Genomic DNA, 18,953 nt, shown 5'->3' with positions numbered 1-18,953 from the left:
AATCTCACAAAGGGAAATATCAGACCCATACACTATGTCCTAAAATAATAGTAAGTGTCTGTATGCATTCTTTTTTAAAGAACTTTGTGTATTGTCAGAGGTAATTTGATAATATTTTCCATAGTTTTATTATAAGGATTTAGAAATGAAAATGTCTTGATTTTATTGTATCGGGGTTGTGCATTTTTAGGATTTTCTGAAAAGATCTACTAAAGTCATTATTTTGACTCAAAATGTTCATCTTCCCAAACATCTGTAAAATAAGGTCAAAATTTTCCTAATACTTAAGTGTCTGTAACCTCTGATGTGAAGGCAGAAAATCTGGTTTGGGGCACACTTGCTCTGCTACCTCATCGTCCCTGTGACTCTGATGGCTCCTTTTAGATACCTTGTGCTGAAACCTAAGGCTTGAAGATGCTTCCCAGTATTACAACATAGACACAGGAACAGAACTCAAGGTGATATCATAAAGCAATTTGTAATTCTATATGGATCTCAAGAATCTGTATTGAAATAAGATCCTATTTTTTAAAAAATATATAACAGTATTGACTATATTTTTTTTCCAATATTTTCAGAATGTTTGGTTACTGTTGAAGCATACATAAGGAAATATAATTAGAATGAACATTTTCTATAATTTCAAACAAGAAGCAAACTAAATAAATATATCAAAGGTGAAGATATATTGCCTAAAATGTATAACAAATATATAGTTCAGAAGCACTGAATTGGTATGTAATAGTGAGTTTCTACAAAAATGTGTAAGAAATAAAAGCAAAAAATGTTATTTTAAAAACTTTAAGTAACATAACTTGAAGAATAGTTATGTTATAGTCATATTTCAATCTATGATTCCACTATGTTAATAATGAATGTGCACCCAACTAAACAGAGAAACAAGGATTGATTTCCCTCCCACTTGAAAACAAAACAAAACAAAGCAAAACCACATATCTGAAACAATTGTTTTCAAGACCCTGGACACCAGGCAACAAAGGTCAGTGATCCCAGGGAAACGGGATACAAATGACATGACCCCTCACTATTGCTCCAGGTTACTACCTTGAGAGGGTTTCTATGCTGCCACACAGAGGGAACTCAGAGGGGCCTGGTGGACTCCCTGATTTGAGGAGATGGAGCTGGGATTTGGGAGAAGCCAGGGAGGCTATTATTTGGAAGAGAGTACCAAAGAGGAGAGAGCTGCATAGACAGAACTCTATTCATCTGCAGTGGGTGCCATCAAGTCTCGTGTATCAGCTCATACATGTGAGGAGACTATCAAAGGTTAGAAAAGGACTAGAGCTTGCAATGCCCAGAGCTCACAACAGGGCCAGCTAGAGTACAAGTTCCCATCAGCCAGACGGGACAGCCTCATGATTCACTGGGCATTTGGTAGAGAAATCTGTGCATTGACATATATACAATGGAATATTACTCAGCCATAAAAAGGAATGAAATTGAGTTACTTGTAATGAGGTGGATGGACCTAGAGTCTGTCATACAGAGTGAAGTAAACCAGAAAGAAAAACAAATACTGTACGCTAATGCACATATATAGAATCTAAAAATTTGGTACTGATGAACCTAGTGGCAGGGGAAGAATAAAGATGCAGATGTAGAGAATGGATTTGAGGACACAGGGGTAAGGGGAAGCTGGGACGAAGTGAGAGAGTAGCATGGACATATATACACTACCAAATGTAAAACGGATGGCTAGTGGGAAGCTGCTGCATAGCACAGGGAGATCAGCTCAGTGCTTTGTGATGACCTAGAGGGGTAGGATAGGGAGGGTAGGAGGGAGGCTCCAGAGGGAGGGAATGTGGGGATATATGTATACTTACAGCTGATTCACTTTGTTGTACAACAGAAACACAACATTGCAAAGCAATTATACTCCAATAAGGATATAAAAAAAAACCTGTGCATTGAGTTTCCAAAGCTGAATTAAAGTATCTAATTTTTACATATTTTTAATAAGTCAAAATGAGATCTTAATTCAAATTATAAGCAGTTCATGGTTGGTTGTATTTATTATATGATAGCTTTTAAAAGAGCTGCCTGATGCTAAACAAATTTTGAGACAGTACTAATAGTATGAAGATAAATATATTTAACTTCACAGTTAATATTTCATTATTTGATGCAAAAGGCATTTTTAAATGTTCAATTTCCCACTTTATTATATTTCAATATAGTGGACAAAAATAGATTTTTCACAGGAATTCACAGTGATCACTTTTCTAAGTTCCCAAAGTCTATGCTTATTAGACAGGTAGCTTTGGTTAATATCCTTCCTTTACTAATACACATTTATTACATTCATTTCATGGATTTAAATTATAATTGATGCTCAATTTAGCTCACATTTCTTTTTTCATATTACTTCAGTTACCACCTAAGAACTTTAGGAAATTAAATTAAATCCCAGTGGGCTGCACTGGAAGAAAACAGTATGTGCTGAATACTGACTTGAGAGGTTTCACGTAGGACCTAAGTTAGATCTAAATTGTGCAAGCAACGCTCTCTGTTATGAGAGTACCACTAAATATATTGATTTTTTCTAAGGGTCTATTAAAACATGTCAATATGAAAGCATTGGTTACAAAATTTTAGTGCCCATAATGTTTTACAGGGTACAGCAACCAGGGGAATTTAAGACTATAAAAACCTGTTTCCAAATTTATATTGGATATTCTCAGATGCCTCATATTGAAATATATCACCAAATAATCTGGGTTAGACATATCTACAGTAACTTTATTATATATTCTATTATAAGACCCTGTTAAATATTCAAACTGTTTTGAGTGTGTCTATTATTGAAAAGGATAGCATTGCCTTTACAGTTTTACTTTGGAAACATGCTAGTGCGTCCATATTTCCATTTCAAACCCGTATTCATGATATCACCCCATGAGGTGGACCCTGGCAGCTGAGGAATTGATTTCCCAAGCATTACTAAACTAAAATCAACATAAAAGACTGTGGGTCATATAACTAAACTAAACACTATATATTTAAATATATACATTGCAAGTTTCAGTAAGAAAGAAGTGTGCCTTTTCCACCTTTTTGGTGGCCATCAAATTGCTATTTTGACTCCCAAAGTTATTTATACAGAACTTGCACACATTAAACAAGTAAGTATTTATCTACTCTGGTAAACGCATAAACAGAAAAGGCTGTGGGACTACAGCAGGGTCCGCAATTACATGTCAGCCACAACTTTTCTATGTGATTATTGGCTACAGTGAATCTGGAAAAAAAATATTGCTGTTGGATTTTAATGTCTTCAGATGCTTTTAAACATCCCTGAGACTAGAAAGGCACTATAGAATTTTGCAAATAAGCAACCTTTTTTCCTATTTGTACAGCATGTTTTTAGCAAAGAAAAACATGTGTGGGAAACAAGTGAATGCACTTTTCAAAATTAATTTGTGTCAGGGATGAAGCTGTCTCCAACTCTAATTTTAATTTGAAAAGGATTTCATCACTTGATATTTCTCTTTGTCGACATATCTACATGAGTTTCTCATATAGTTTTTTTACGACAGTGGAAAAATTCTTGTGAAAACCATGCTATGAGTTACATATTTTAACATACACCCTGTCTGGCTACATTTTAACCCAAGAAGCACTCACACATGCCTAGACCTTCAAATTCTCTTGGTGAGCTTAATATTAAGGCCTCTACTTCAAAATCAAAATGGGTAGATTTTCATTTTTATTTCTATGAACTAGGTTAATTTATTTTGAGACTGTATTTAGTACAACTAAAAAAAATTCAATAATGCAAACTGTACTCAGTATTGATCAGTATATCAAGAGTTAGATATTTAGATGTAGATGATGTAGCTTTTCTTCTGGTGCTATTCAATTATCTAAACTCTATTAACGCAGGCATATTTTAATCATAACTTAGGTGAACAAATTAAAATAACAAAGTAGTTTAACAAAGTAATCAGTGATGGGTTAATTATGTAATACTTGAAGACATGATTATGAGACCTTAGGTTAAGCAATTACTAAGTCTAACCATTATGGTAGTTTGACATCTACTTGTGCACTGCTAAGAGTGATGTAATCCATGCTGCTTTTAAGAAAGCTTTGCTCCTGAAAGAAATTCCTGGGTTCAAATTTTGTCTCTTTTGAAGCTAAAGGCAAATGAACCTGCTACAATTTGGAATTGGTTACATTAGTTGTAGTACATGTATGAACCAGCAAATAATAAGCCATTATATATTCTTCCATGATGTTTTCAAAGCATTTCTGGTCATATCATATCCTATTTCTTTTTTCAGTCCACAAAATGGAAACCAGAATTTAAATCATTGTTTTCTCCTATGATCAGGAACGAGTTTTTCTGTAGTTTAAAAAAAAACATTGTACGTGGGCAGAGAGAACATGTGGACTTGTCTAGTGTCCAAAACTGGAGTCACTATGTGTAGCAATTTGGGGTTGTTAATTTTAAATGCTAAAAACACAAATACATATGGACAATACCAATCATTAAAGTCTTTAAATAATGTTTAAAATTGAAATGGCTTTCTTCAATATATTATCCAATAGTCTCTGTAAACATCTTGTAAACCTATTTTATTTAGGAGGACATACTGTGACATACACTGCTATTTGCCCAACCAGAAAATATCCCCTATATCTTCTATACTAATACTATGCTGATTTTGTCCAGGTATAAGAAAGGGATGTATTCAGAGGCAAAGTGAACCCTTTATCCCCAGGGCATGAATTATGCTTGGTATAATTCATTCATGGTTAATTCATGAACTACTGTTAGTTATTGTTTCAGTGTGGGCATGTGAATCAGTCCTGAGCAATGAGACATGAAAGGACATTTGCTGGGAAATACTCTGGGACTTTTTTCCCCTCCTTCTTAAGTGAAATTTACAACATGCTCTAGGAGAACTGAACTTGCTGCCTTTGGTCACAGCGTGAGGACATGATGCCCATGTCCTTGCTGTAATGCCCATGATGAGTTGCTGTAATTATGATGATGAAAGCCCAGAGAACTGTAGAGAAGCCTTTTTGGAAACTCTACATGTTTGAATTGTTGAACTAATCAATCCTGGAAATACTCACCTCTGAATTTTCAGTTATACTTAAGCCACATTTAATTGGATAATCTGTTTCTTAGAACAGAAGATATCTAATGGACACTCATATCATAGATACTTTAAAATGATACCCTACAGGAAGGTTTATTATGTTACTAAACATTTATAAGTGTTCAAAGAATATTCTTTGAAAAGAAGTTCAAATCACATAGTATTTAGGAGTGAGAAGGATTCATATAGATCTAACATTTGTTATTTTTGCCTACTTGAGTCTATTTCCTTTTTTCTATAAACTATCATCTCAATATGTCTTTCAAGCCTTCCTATCACTGGCCCTGTCCTCCCATTGATAGATCAAATGGTCTGTGATCCTGGCCTGATCACTTTGATAGGTTCGGTGATACCCAGATGAACCCACCCATAACATCAGACTCCAACTTGGAACTTTCACTTCTGGAGTTCCTTGTGTGCAAGTATTTAAAGCTAGAGCTGCTGGTAACCATCTTGCTACCATGAAGGTTGAGAGCCTGTAGGAGAATCTGCTTTGAGAAATGCATAACTGCAGAAAAGAATGAGAAGATTCCTGATGAAGTTACTTGACTCACTGGATCCAGCACTGCCTAAAGAAGAAAAACCCCGGACTCTTCAGTTATATGAGTTAATAAATTCACTCTAAGTTGAATTTCTGTCATATACAACCAAAGAGTCCTTCTTCATATACTCAGTGACCTATTTTGAGTAGACTTATTTATAGAACTCACTGTGTGAGTCACAGGGAATACTTAGAATTGTTCCAAGAGAATATACTGTGATTTTTACAATGGTATCTAATTATTAAATATAATTCCATAGGCTTTATATATTAAAATTATTTTTAAAAACTTATAATAGACTAATTTTTCTGTGTATATCATTTATTAACTTCTATTACGGAGCTTTCATGGACAGACTGACATCTATCAATAGCACTTACTTAATCTTTGAAAAAGGTAATTTGTCTTTTTTGAATTCACTGCCCACTAATCCTATTTGTATTCATCTGCATTTTTTCTGGATTCTTGTATTATCCTAGACTTTTTCACACTATTTATTAGGTCTAAAGATAACTTCTGTTACGTTTTTTAATATCATCGTCTGTTCGCACTGTATAATGGATACTTTTTTTGCTCTTTTAATGCACTAATTCTCTCTTCAGTTGTCTTTAAACTGCCAATGAAGTCATTGACTTCCTTATGTCCATTATATTTTTGTGTTCTAGAACTCTAATTTGATTATTTCTAAATGTGTTTCATCATTGTTTCTTGATTTTCCATAATTTCTAATTTCTTTTTAATTTCAACTTTTGCTTCTTCAAATATATTAAATTTAATTAATTTATCTTTTAATTGATTTTATTTTCAAAATCTGTTGTTTTTGAGGGTATAATTCTGTTGCTTGTTGTTTCTGTCAATGCTTTGTCATAGTGGCTTTCTCCTAGTGTGTTTCTATGCTTTTTCTCTCTCAGTTCATCATCATTGAGACATTACCTGAGGGACTATGCTGAGACCTGAGTTTGAGGGGATTGCTCTAAGCATGATTTGAACATGGGTCTTTTAAAACGAGTCCTAATCTGAGACTACACACTTAGTTTAGGTTTATAAATCAATGGTTAGTGTAAATCCTGGATCCATATCTGAGTGAGAGGTGGTTTGTAGTCAAATATTCTCAGGGAAGACATTTTTCTACCTCCTCAAAGCCAAGTCCAGTATGGGTAAGTTTCCTTTTTACGTTTCTTTTTCTCATCCTCCTCCCCCTCCCCTTGCTGAGAGTATTTCTTTTGCTTTCAGTTGTTTTACTTGAAGTTCTTTAACTGACTTTCCACCCACGTAGGCTCTCAGCTTTGTTTCGGGTCCCTTAAGGTCTTGATCAACAGAGATTTGTCAGTGCCTGGGATAGCTGTCAGGAAGAGCACCTCATTGGATTTGCATTTTCTCAACATTTTTAGCCTCTAAGGAGTACCTCAATTTTTTGCCTACTCATCTATGCAGTGTATTTAAAGGGTTTTCTTAAAAATTACATTTTGTCCAGCAATTTTAGGTGTTTGATATGCCTTAAAAAGTTAGTGTATCTAACCCACCATTTTGCTAGAAATGGAAGTCCCCTTTCCCTGTTTCTTCAGAGCGTAAACATTACTCATACAGCGCTGCTATGTGAGGCCTCAACATCCCTGACTCAGTGAGGTTCTTTCATGAGGTACATACTTCCTTGGTAACCAAGTCAGATACTGATTTTTCATTCTTCTGTCATCCTATTTTCAATTTCACCTACTTCCAACTTAGTTACTTTACTAAAATTTATGTACCTCTTTGAACTATTGTAAATCCTTTTTGGAAGAATATAATATGAATAAATCTGTGAAACAAAGCAAATATTTTAAAATACCTCTGTTTTTAATCTTTTTATGGTTTACAGTGCATTTTTACATACATTATGCTATTTTTGTTTTCTCCAAAATATAGGCAGTGAGGGTATTCTCATGTAGCCAAAAAATGATTCCCCAGGTGGTAATGCCTGAATCAGAATCCAGATTCTAAACCCTGGTCCAGTGCTCTTGTGCCTCAGGAATATTTCGAATATGTAGAAAGGACAAAATAAATGAAGGTAACTGTACATTGCAAACCCCCTAAACTCAAGTTATCAGGGTATTCTTTAACTGCAGATAAGCATGTTGAAATTGCTATAAAGTCTGCTTTCCCCAACACATTTAATTCTAGCTTCTGAAATACTTCTTTTTCTTGTTGAAGAATTTATTTGTGACAAATCATTTCCTACTTATATTTTAGATCAATTATATACCATTTGATGGATATCTTATACGGAACACTTTGGATACAATTAATTAACTTACATTAATTAAATTAATTCTAGAAGAACCAGTTTACCTGTTTAAATGTGAGACATTGCCAAAATTCAAAGATTATTACAGAAAAGAAAAGAGCACACTATAATAGAGAGAGCTTATTTTCATCTTCAAAGTGACAGATAACTTTTTCACACTCTATTTAAAATGAGCACCACTTACAGCTTTATCTGTAGAGGTCTCTTCATAAAATGTTAGTATCAGAGCAAACTGTACAACTGCATATGTCTTTAATAGCCGAGATGCTGCTGATGAGAAGGGAACTTCTTCCCCCTTGACCTAGGAAGATAAGAAAGAAGCCTTTCCATTATATTGTTCCCTTATCTCTCACACTGAAATTCATACTAAGTGAAGAGGAGATATGCAAAAAGAAATGAAAGGTTTTGCTATCTTTTTTAATCCTCGAAATGACTCTAACATTTATTAGAAAAAATGTAAAAATTAGGAGACTTGTTTTTCATTTCAGAAGCATTATGATTCTGATCTACTCTGCTTTATATAGAGCACTGTAAGAATTGATACTGATGATTAACATAAGCAAAATGAACATGTAATACGAAATATGAAAATATGTCCATGGTTATACATCAAAGTATAGCAAAAGAGAAAATGGAAGGTGATTTGGGATAGTGTAGATATTCATGCTTCAAAGGCAAATACTGTCTTATTGAAAACAGCTTTCCCAAACTAGAGTTTCCCAGAAATAATATAATCCTATCCTTATAATGCAGATTTAGGCATCAATATAATTTTAAAACATTCACTTTGAATTATCCATTGCAAAAAAAGAAAATAATAAATGAACCGTAGCTGACTAGACTTTCTGGAGCTGAAATAAGCAAATTATTTTCACTTATATCAAGTCAGATCATTGTTATACAACTAACTGTGAACATAACCAAGTGTCTGGAAATTCCAACACAGCAGCTTTCATAAGTGGAGGAGAAAATATCCTTATTCAGATCAGGATTTTTGAAAAATAACGATATTCAAATAAAACATATTTCATTTTCTTGAATACTGGCTAATTTTTACACTCATAATTATCTTTGAAATCAACAGTAGCTTATTGTTTCTATATTACTATCAATGACAGTTATTTTGATAAGCAATCTCAATACGTATCCTAAATGATTGGAAAGAAATTCCTTTTCCTCCATTTCATAAGAGAAATTCCACATTGAAACTGAATTTTTCATTTGATTTTCAGTGTTTTAAACCTCTACCTTGTTTATTTTTAGTTTTTCATGGGATTTCTGTACTTAATGCTACTACGCCACTAAGAAATGAATAAAGTTGTAATCTAATCTAATAACCACATCATTTCCGTATGACTTTAGACCTTTTGTTCTGGAGACCTCAGTTTTTCATGGACAAAATGAAGGCTCGACTGAATCTTCTCTAAGGCTCTCTGTGATGGATCCATAAGTGTCTGCGTGGTTTCTGCACTACACAAAGGCTCTCGGCTGTGGGTTTGAGCCAAGAAAACCAGTCTCTGCTGCTCTGCCCCAAACCAGTAAGAGGCAGTGTCAGTCTGGGAGAAGGCACCCCTCTTAATGGTCCCTAGGTGGTGTCCACTTATTAATTTACACATTACAGGGCTGTATCTGCCTAAGGGAACATCTTTTTTCAGATTTGCATGAAGTCAGCATGTATTACAGGCTGGCTGTAGACCTGACAATATGAAATTAATATTCGCCATCATAGAATTCATGAGCTTTAATTACCTCTGGAATTTCTTCATTCAGTCCAAGTCTTGGTTTACCTGGACCCCATCCTGGTCCTTTAAATATGACAGAAAACTTATTGAAGAATCCAGGTGTGGCCCAGAATGTAGTCCATATGGTAAGTAAATGGTGGAACTAGAAGAATAAAAATATAGTCTATTTAAGATAAGACCATAACAAAAAAGATTAAATACATTAAATCATGGATTTTATTTTATTGTTTAATGTAACTTACAAATTATTCTTTAATATATAGGTTATGTATAATTTGCTAATATTGATTAATATGCAATTGCATTATAAATTGAAATTCATTCTATGCATTCTGCATACCTTTACATTTAAATGTGTTCTTGTCAATATTTCTGAAGCTCTACAAAATTATAAACAGGAAATTTAATAATAGGGCAATTGTTTAGAAAATTAGCAAAGAATAAAAAGTGAGTTCAGAGAATTTGCTTCCAATGGATTTAACTAGCAGCCTGGGCACTCGACAGCCACATCTCGCTAAATGGTTTTTAAAGTTGAACATGGAATCATACAAATATTGCATATCTGTTATATATTTTTAAAATAATCTTTAATTTAATGTATTGAATTACAGACAAACACCTCATTTTAAGAAAAAATGTTCAAAACCATTTCTGATGGTAGACCTCTGAGGATTAAATAGATAGACCGCATTCTGTAATAGGAAGTTTGCTGAGTCAGAAGTTTACCTTGAGGCTTATAGCAGGAATTCACATTCTTTAAATAACACACATTTGATATGTATAAAGCTAAAAGTATGCCCACACATGACAAGGACTCAACAAATACTGGCTATTAGGATAAATAGCTATACATATCATATATGTTATAAAAATGTATCATAGGATTAAAAATAATCCTAGATATTGGGCATCAGCTGTTGACTCTCGAAATGAGTTCTATTATACATGTAGTGATAAATTAATGTAGAAAGAAGTTATGGCTCTATCAGAATTTGTGGTCTCATTGGTATTTTCACTATCTCTTACAGAATTTAAACTGCTAGCATTATAAAAATTGTTTTTAAAATTACTTGAAATATTATAATAAGGAATCTGAAGCAATTAAGCAACAATGTAGGATTTAGCTGAGCTGATTTTAAAGAAAAAGGAAATATTAGATGGAAACTTATCCTGAGGCTTTGCAATAATAATAACACAGAAAATTAATGTTACAACACGCATTAATATACTTACCTGTTTTGTTATTTTAAAAACTGAGTACAAGACTTCCCTGGTGGCAGAGTGGTTAAGAATCCACCTGCCAATGCAGGGAACACAGGTTTGATCCCTGGTCTGGGAAGATCTCACATGCCACAGAGCAACTAAGCCCATGCGCCACAACTACTGAAGCCTGCACACCCTAGAACCCACACGCCACAACTACCGAGCCCATGTGCCACAACTACTGAAGCCCATGCACTCTAGGGCCTGCATGTCACAACTACTGAGCCCACGTGCTGCAACTACTGAAGCCTGTGCGCTTACAGCCTGTGCTCTGCAACAAGAGAAGCCACCACAATGAGAAGCCCGCGCACCACAGTGAAGAGTAGACCCCACTCGATACAACTAGAGAAAGCCTGCGCGCAGCAACAGAGACACAACACCAAAAAAAAAAAGAAAAAAAAAACCTGACTGAAATCTTACTGCTATCATTCTAGACACAAACCATGAGAATACAGGGCTTTTAAATAAGGAGTACTTTCTCACTTACTTGTCTTCCAATGCCCTGAAACTCTTGGACTCCAAAGGAAAGCAAAATGAATGGTCTATACCTAGTATTAGAGGGGAAAAAAGCCTCTCCATCTAACAGGGGCCATCCTAAGGTGCTTTTGATGCCTCTGATGGGAGGGTGAGAAATTTAGCTAATACAAAGGAGTACAAGTGAAAGTAAATACGTGATTGTGTAGGTTTAGGAACTCCTAATTATTACAACTTGCTGATTTGATATTTCTTACAATATAAGTGAGTATGTAGGAGACTAAAACTTAGACACAGTTGTGACAACTATTATGCTAAAGGCAATGTTTACATGAGGGCAGATTTAGCAGCAACTCATAAAGACCTGTGATTTAATATTTTGTCTCCAAATCCTAATCATCCAACTCCTTGTGCAGCTCATGTGATGCAGTTTTCAACTTCTTATTGTATCTCGAATACGAACCCCTTTTCCTCCATGTGTGTACACTCCCAAAGCCTTGCTAGCTAAAGGATTGCCATGAACCAGCAGTGTCGGCATCTCCTGGGAGCTTGTTAGAAACACAGTACCTTGGCCAGATTTCAGACCCACTGAACCCTACTTTAATAAGATCCTCCCATGATTCATATGCACATTAAGTTTGAAAGGCTGTCTCCTAGAGGGCAGAGACCAAGCTGTATTTACTTCTTAATCTCTACATTATGAAGACAAGACCAGGCCCAGTGAAGAAGTGGCTCTTAATGTATTATCTTGAAACTGATTTCAGTTCTATAAAGAACGTACCTAGAAATGTTTATTATTAAGGAAGTACCTGGAAATGTTTGTTAGTATTCTCCTGAAAAAAATCTATCATATTCTTGGTAATGCCTAATCAAAAGAAAGAGAACCAAAGACAGAGAGAGAAATGCCACTAGTTGAGAAGAAAGAAGAGAAAGAATCAACTTTTCTCTTCTGAACAGCGACATAAAAATGCCTTTCACTTGAAAATTGAGTTAATCAAGTTTGGGGCTTGGCCTTCAACCCACCCCACTTAGGTTAGCATCTGACAAAACTGTGTTTAGGCGGGTGAATTATTTAAATCCTGAGAACCTCAGTTTCATCCACCAAAAAACTGAGGCTAAAGAGAACCACTACCTTATAAGGTTTTAGTAATGGTTAAATTAAACATGTGTGCTGTTAGCAATGTCCTGCACATAGTAAAAGTTCAATAAATGTCCATTTATTTTGTTACTTTAACTTTCTTTAAAAACCTTGAAGAAGTAGCTTTGAAAGCAGACCCAACAAGAACCTGTACTTTTTTCCCTTTCTGAATGCTGTATATCCAGTCCCCTGGACGGAGCTGTCATTGACTGACCTCTTCATTTTTTCAAGCATTTTTATCTTTTTCTCATTTACTAGTCCCGACCCCTGGGAGTGTCTGCGGTGCTCTGCTACTGACGGATCAGAGCTTCACAGACATTCCTCATTTCTCTAGTGCCAACCATTGAGACCAGCGAACAACCAATACCACATGTCTGACAGAAAACTGGTCCAGGGCAACAAGTCTTAGCAGGTGAGGCAACGTGCAAACCTAACCAACCCGTTATAGCTCCTGACACCTCCGTCCAAGAAGAGCAGGGCAAAGGCCTCACCCTGAATTTCTAACCAGAGTCATGCAGGCTTGAAGCAAATATTTTTCTTACTCTGGGATCAGCCTTAATTATACATTTTACTACCGCTCCTTCTGAATACATGAATATATTTCAGGTCTATTCTGAGAAAGGGTATGTTTGCTAAAGAGCTATTTCTTTTAATTCTAGGTAACAGACATATTTTAAAATTCTTACAATGAATTGTTTTCAAATGTATTCTGCCCAATTTGATTCAAGGCTTTGAGTGCCAGTTATTTCTAAATTCTTTTACAGTTAAAATATATAATTTTTAAGGCTAGTGTAATGTACTTCCACCTTTCAACAGCTGATTTTTTTTCAAATATAAAATTTATAAAAGGATGGAATCAATTCAGAAGAAATAAAACCAAGTACATTACCTGCACCTTGAAAGGTTCAAATGAATTAATGGGATGTGTTAGACCATATACAACTTTTTCCTTTTCTGCCTCAAATGTTCCTGGAAGATAAACAACAACGATATGATTTTTGACTTTCTGTGAATGAAGGAGCTAATTTAATTTTTTAAATGCTCATAGTTTTTACTTACCAAAAATTCTATCCCATATAATAAGAGTTCCAGCAAAATTTTTGTCTATGCAATAACGATTTCTGCCTATGAGACAAAATATTTTTAAAAAGTTTTTTGAAAACGGAAGTTATACTTTTTGAAACAATGACATTCCTAAAAATATCTTTTCACTGATAACACTAGACTTTATTTGCTAGTAAACTGAGTATTTATTTTCCAATTGATCTTACTAAAAAGAGCAAAGACTTCCTTAAAGTCATAGATATTTAGAATTATCCCAGAATTTTAAAAAAAGCATCGTTCACAATTTTTCTGGTCTTTAAAAATCTGGGATAATTCTAAGTAATTCTTTTTTTTAGGACTATTAAAGAGCAATAATTAAAAATTAAATGGTCCAGAACAAAAGGCAATATGAAATAAGATAAATATCAATAATACATGCATTTTTTTGATGTGATCTTTACACCTTTTCACCGCCTCTTTTCCAGGAAGAAAATTTTCCACTTACAGTAAGACTTTCCTATTTTTTTCATCACAAAAGACATAAGTAAAAATTAAGTTACCTTTGATTATATTCATTGACTCAAAACATACATGATATTTTGATGCCCCAAATACTTAAATAGTAGTTTAAATTTAAATAGTTGGACATAGTTTCCTAACTTAAAAAAATTAAATAAACACAATCATATCCACGACTGTAAATCAAAGGAAAAAGAATATTAATCCACCAAGCCACTACTCCAATAAATTCAACTGTCTCCACGTGTCCTCATTTCTTTACACATCTTCTATACATGCAAATGTACACATGAACGTAAAGGTACAAGGAAAATTCTCCCCTGGTACAAAAGTAGAGTGGGGCTGGCTACACAGATCCACCATTCATTGCCACACGTAGCGTAGGCTAAACAGTGGCTCCCAGTTGGGTGAGGGAGCACTTTGAACCTCAGGGAATATATGGCAATGTCTGGAGACACTGTTAAGAGTCAATAACTGGGAAGGGATACTATTAGCATCTAATACGTAGAGACCAACATCTTATCATACACAGGGCAGCCCGCACGCTCACCCCGCATTCCCAAGTGAAGAACTATCTGGTCCAAAATGTTAATAGTGCAGAGGCTGAGAATGCCTGACATAAAGCAACATGCGTGCGAAGGTGCTCTAAGGCCAAACAGGAAACTAGCAACTATTTCTTTTTCAATGTGGACATGTTTCTCTCCAGTCCTTGTGTTTCCTTTAATATGGAGAGAACAGCAAGAGCATAATGCTCTTGACCTCTGCACCAACTCAGTAATAATTCCCTGTGGTGGAGGTATGACTGTGGAGTTTGGAAGGGGAAACTGCACATGTGCACAGGACCCCACCCTCTCCCCACCTGGAGGAGCTTGTGCTTCTGCTCTGCTCCCTGCCCCAGAGAAAGGGACCTGCCCACCTTGGGAAGGCACGCCTGACGTGTGCCAGTACTACTGCCTGTGATGCCTGGACACTTATAAAAACAGAACAATAATATTTAATATTTTCTTACTAGCTTCCTTCTCTCAAAATGCCATTTGTGAGATTTATTCATGCCGTTACATGTTATAATAGTTTGGACATTTTCATTGCAATATAGTTCTCCATTACATGAATAGTCTACAATGTATCTGTTCTATTGCTGACAAACATGCAAATTATATCTTTTTTTCCTATTACCTAATACAAATAATGCCAACATGCACACTCTTTACAGGTCTTTTGGTGCGCAAATGTAAATACTTCTGTTATTTCTTAAGCTAGTGTCTTTAAACCTTAGGCACTAGTCACATGGAATTTTTTTCTTTGTCAGGAAAAAGCAGTGTATGTTGAATTTGTTCATAGAATTTAGGCAGGGAAGTGAAGTGTTGTTTATTAAGTTTTCCTTAAATACCAACAGTTTTTAAGACCAAGACACTCTGACTGTACACAGGAATGACCCTCAGCGTGGGGTCAAGGAGTAACTTTCAACAAGCTCCTCACAATATGAAGTGTGTACCCCCTCAGCCGGTTAACTCCTTTTTCCATTACATCTGAAGAGAGCTAAGCAAAAAGGAAATTCAAAAGTCGGCTATGGAGAGGATTTTGTTTTGTTTTGTTTTCCTCCAGTCCTTTCGTTATAGATTAGGTTTGTCCAGGTACGAAGGAAGAAGCAAATGCCTATTTGCAGTGTGTGGTGACTAGGCTGGGTAATTGTGCTGAAGTGATACAAAATAATAATGTCATTTTTCAAGAAACGAGGAAGGAATGAAAGAAGAGATCGAATTTCCTCACCATGATGAACCCTATGATGGCTAGGAGTATTAAGAATCAGTTCCAAAGGACCAAGGTTATCGATGACCTGTTTAAAAGAAAAGGAACATAGTTATTAAATTATATATAATATTTAAGTACTCACATTAAAATCCCATATGGGTTAAGAAATATTGCTAGTTCCATGGTTGGCATCGGAGTCCGAAGAAGGTTCTCTATCTTCTGGTGTTCATATAAAGATAACAATTAGTTCATCACGATATTCTAAGAGACAATATAGTATAGTAGTGAGGTTAAGAGTAGTGAACTGACTGCCTCAGTTCAGTCCCTGAATCCTCTATTTATTATTATGTGGTATTGGGGAAATTACTTAAGCTTTTTATAAGTCAGATTCCTTATCTTTAAAATGGAAATAATAGTATCTACATAATAATGTTCTGAGGATTACAAATGTTACTGTATTTAGATGCTACTATTGCCACGGCATACTTCTTTAAGTTTCATGTCACTTTATGTTCTTCATCCATCAGCTATGTCTTTGATGACTTATGTTAACAGAGCAGAACTAGGCGAAGGGAATCCCAGTATTATATTTGTTTTCTGGAGTTGGTTTCACCCAATAATCAGTCATGCAGTAACTTAGTATTGCAGTTGCATTACGGTGATCCTTGCTTATTCAAATAGACTCCTAAATGTCCTCTTACTGTAGATGCCCCATCTTCCAGTCCATTTCTGAGGCACGATTCAAAGTCAAATATGTAAAGGGGCTTTTTTTGGAATTAAAGAACCTTTAAAATCGCGTCTATTATTCTCTAATGTTCTCTCTCAACATTTCTCAGTAAGAACCCCGTATGCCCGAGTCTGCACACTCTAAAGAGCGTAGAAACCAGGTAGTTACCATAAATTAGAACAGCAGGCCGTATTTAAGATATCCATTATGTCATACAGTTAATACTGGAGAATGTGGGAACGCTTTTCATCTCAATTACATTATTCTTTCTTCCATCAACCATGGCAGATAACAGTCTTTTACTTTTCTTTAATCACAGTATAAGTAGATCTTTTAGAGCCTATTTATGACAAAATCAATACATCGATATTTTAAGAAATTACTCACCTTTAAAGTTAACTTCCATTTAAAGGATATATAAGGAATAAAGTAATATGTTAAATGCTACTTAAGGGAAAAATAGTCACTGAAATCGTAACACTGACATGAATTTGGCAACAAGTCAGTGGTCCGAGAAAAAACAGGGAGCTGGGACTGCTTCAGATGAAAAGATATTTAAGATACATACAACCAAATGTATTGTGGGGATCTTGTTTAGATACTGATTTGAACAAACCAAATATAAAAGACATTTTATAGGCAATGAGAGAAAACTGATTATAAACATAGTATGACATGATAAAAATACTGTTTTACTAGGAGTTATGATGGCATTGTCATTGCATGAGAAAATATAATAGTTTTTTAAGAGCTGTATAACTAAAGTATACGTGACATGAGATCTAGGTTTTGATTCATCATATTTGGCAATGAAAAGGAAAAAGAAAAAAAGAATAACTGATGAAAATGAATCAAAATCATAGTGTTTTTATTGAAATATAGTTGATTTACAATGTTGTATTCATTTCAGGTGTACAGCAAAGTGATTCAGTCATACATATCTATCTATTATCTATTATTTTTCAGATTCTTTTCCATTATAGGTTATTACAAGATAGCATAATGATTTTTAAATTGAAGTTATGGAGCTAGAAACATTCATTCTATTATTCTCTCTACTTTTCTGAATGTTTTAAAATTTTTAAGACAAATTTAAATAAAAGAAATTACTACTCTAGTAATATACAGTAATGCTCAGTCAGTTGAAAATATTAATATTGATAGAGCCCTATAGTCCCAAACACATATCTATGTTGTAACTCTTTATATAGCAGGGTTTAATACTTTTTTGGCAACCTCTGACCCTGAAACACCCAATTTGCAATTGCTCTGCAGACATGCACAGCCGCAGGAGCCACACGGTCCTCAGCTTGTGGGGTCCTGCACGTTCCTGAAGGAGAAGCAGCAGCAGCGCTGCCACATAACAATGTTGCATCTCTTCATAGGGCAGGTGTCACCAGCATCTCCTTATTAGACTCACTGCACACCTGAAAGAAACAGTCCTTGCCTCCTTCCCTGCTGCCCAGCTTCTAAGGGGTTCTCGGTTTCCATTACGGTACAGGCATGCAAAGGATGCAAATGTTTGCAATGCAGAGGATATGTAATATGTTATCTCTCTCTCTCTCTCTCTCCCTCTCTCGCTCTCTCTCTCTCTCTTCTTGTCTCTCTTTTCTAATCTAGAGTTCTATAGCCATTTTTAAAGTTATCCATAAGAAATGTATTATGGGATCCAAACAACAGACTTTTTTTGTTGATCCATAAGACTTTTTCGTTGATTCATACAACAGAACTCATTTATACATGAAAAAAATCTCTGTAGTTTTTAATTTCAGGAGTTCAAAATACGGTGAATATATAGCCCTTATATCAGACCACAGTCCTGTGAAATAAGAGGCAAAAATATTATCCCACAAATGCACTATTAATGACCAGAAATTGGGAGGGGAGTAAGTAGAAATAACCCTTAATTTTATTGGACTACATTGCTTTGTACTGGTGGAAAAAATATTTGTTGAGAAGAAGAATGGTGACGGATAGAGAACAAGAAGGGGGTTTCTCAGCAGTCAGGACATTGAAATCTGATGCTCTGCTCAGGCTTTGTATCTCTGGCAGAGAACCAGATGGGAAAGGAGAAAACCATTTTATCCTTGTTTGTGTCTTTGGTGGCTAACATATGTTACAAAAACAGACAACAAAAGGGGGTAGAGGAGACTACACTAACTGGTTTCTGCTACCCAGATGCATTTCTAATCCTTGGTCCCGGCGTGTGTGCAGCCAGATTTAAAGCCCCACAAATGGTAAGTGAATTCAGATGATTGGAGCCTTGGCTGAGGGCATTATTTTTTTAATGTCAAGTACTTTTCCTCAAAGAAAATCTTTTGCTTCTGCAGGCTAAAGCA

At 35.1% G+C, this 18,953-nt stretch overlaps 1 protein-coding gene across 1 annotated transcript in view; it reads right to left on the bottom strand.

The window, feature by feature from the left end:
- Nucleotides 1–18,953, bottom strand: part of AGMO (alkylglycerol monooxygenase) — a 331,081-nt gene that overhangs the window by 165,673 nt on the left and 146,455 nt on the right. Inside the window, exons 6-10 of the mRNA XM_065884138.1 lie at nt 15,906–15,972; nt 13,632–13,697; nt 13,462–13,541; nt 9,705–9,839; nt 8,140–8,256 (exon numbers count right to left, since the gene is read on the bottom strand). Coding sequence (XP_065740210.1) covers nt 8,140–8,256; nt 9,705–9,839; nt 13,462–13,541; nt 13,632–13,697; nt 15,906–15,972 — 465 coding nt within the window. The remainder of the gene's footprint in view (nt 1–8,139; nt 8,257–9,704; nt 9,840–13,461; nt 13,542–13,631; nt 13,698–15,905; nt 15,973–18,953) is intronic.

This window comes from Phocoena phocoena, chromosome 9, assembly GCF_963924675.1.
Source record: "Phocoena phocoena chromosome 9, mPhoPho1.1, whole genome shotgun sequence".
In the NCBI taxonomy this organism is placed as follows: Eukaryota; Metazoa; Chordata; class Mammalia; order Artiodactyla; family Phocoenidae; genus Phocoena; species Phocoena phocoena.
The sequence above is the reverse complement of the archived record's forward strand: the minus strand, read 5'-3'. Positions and strand labels throughout refer to the sequence as shown.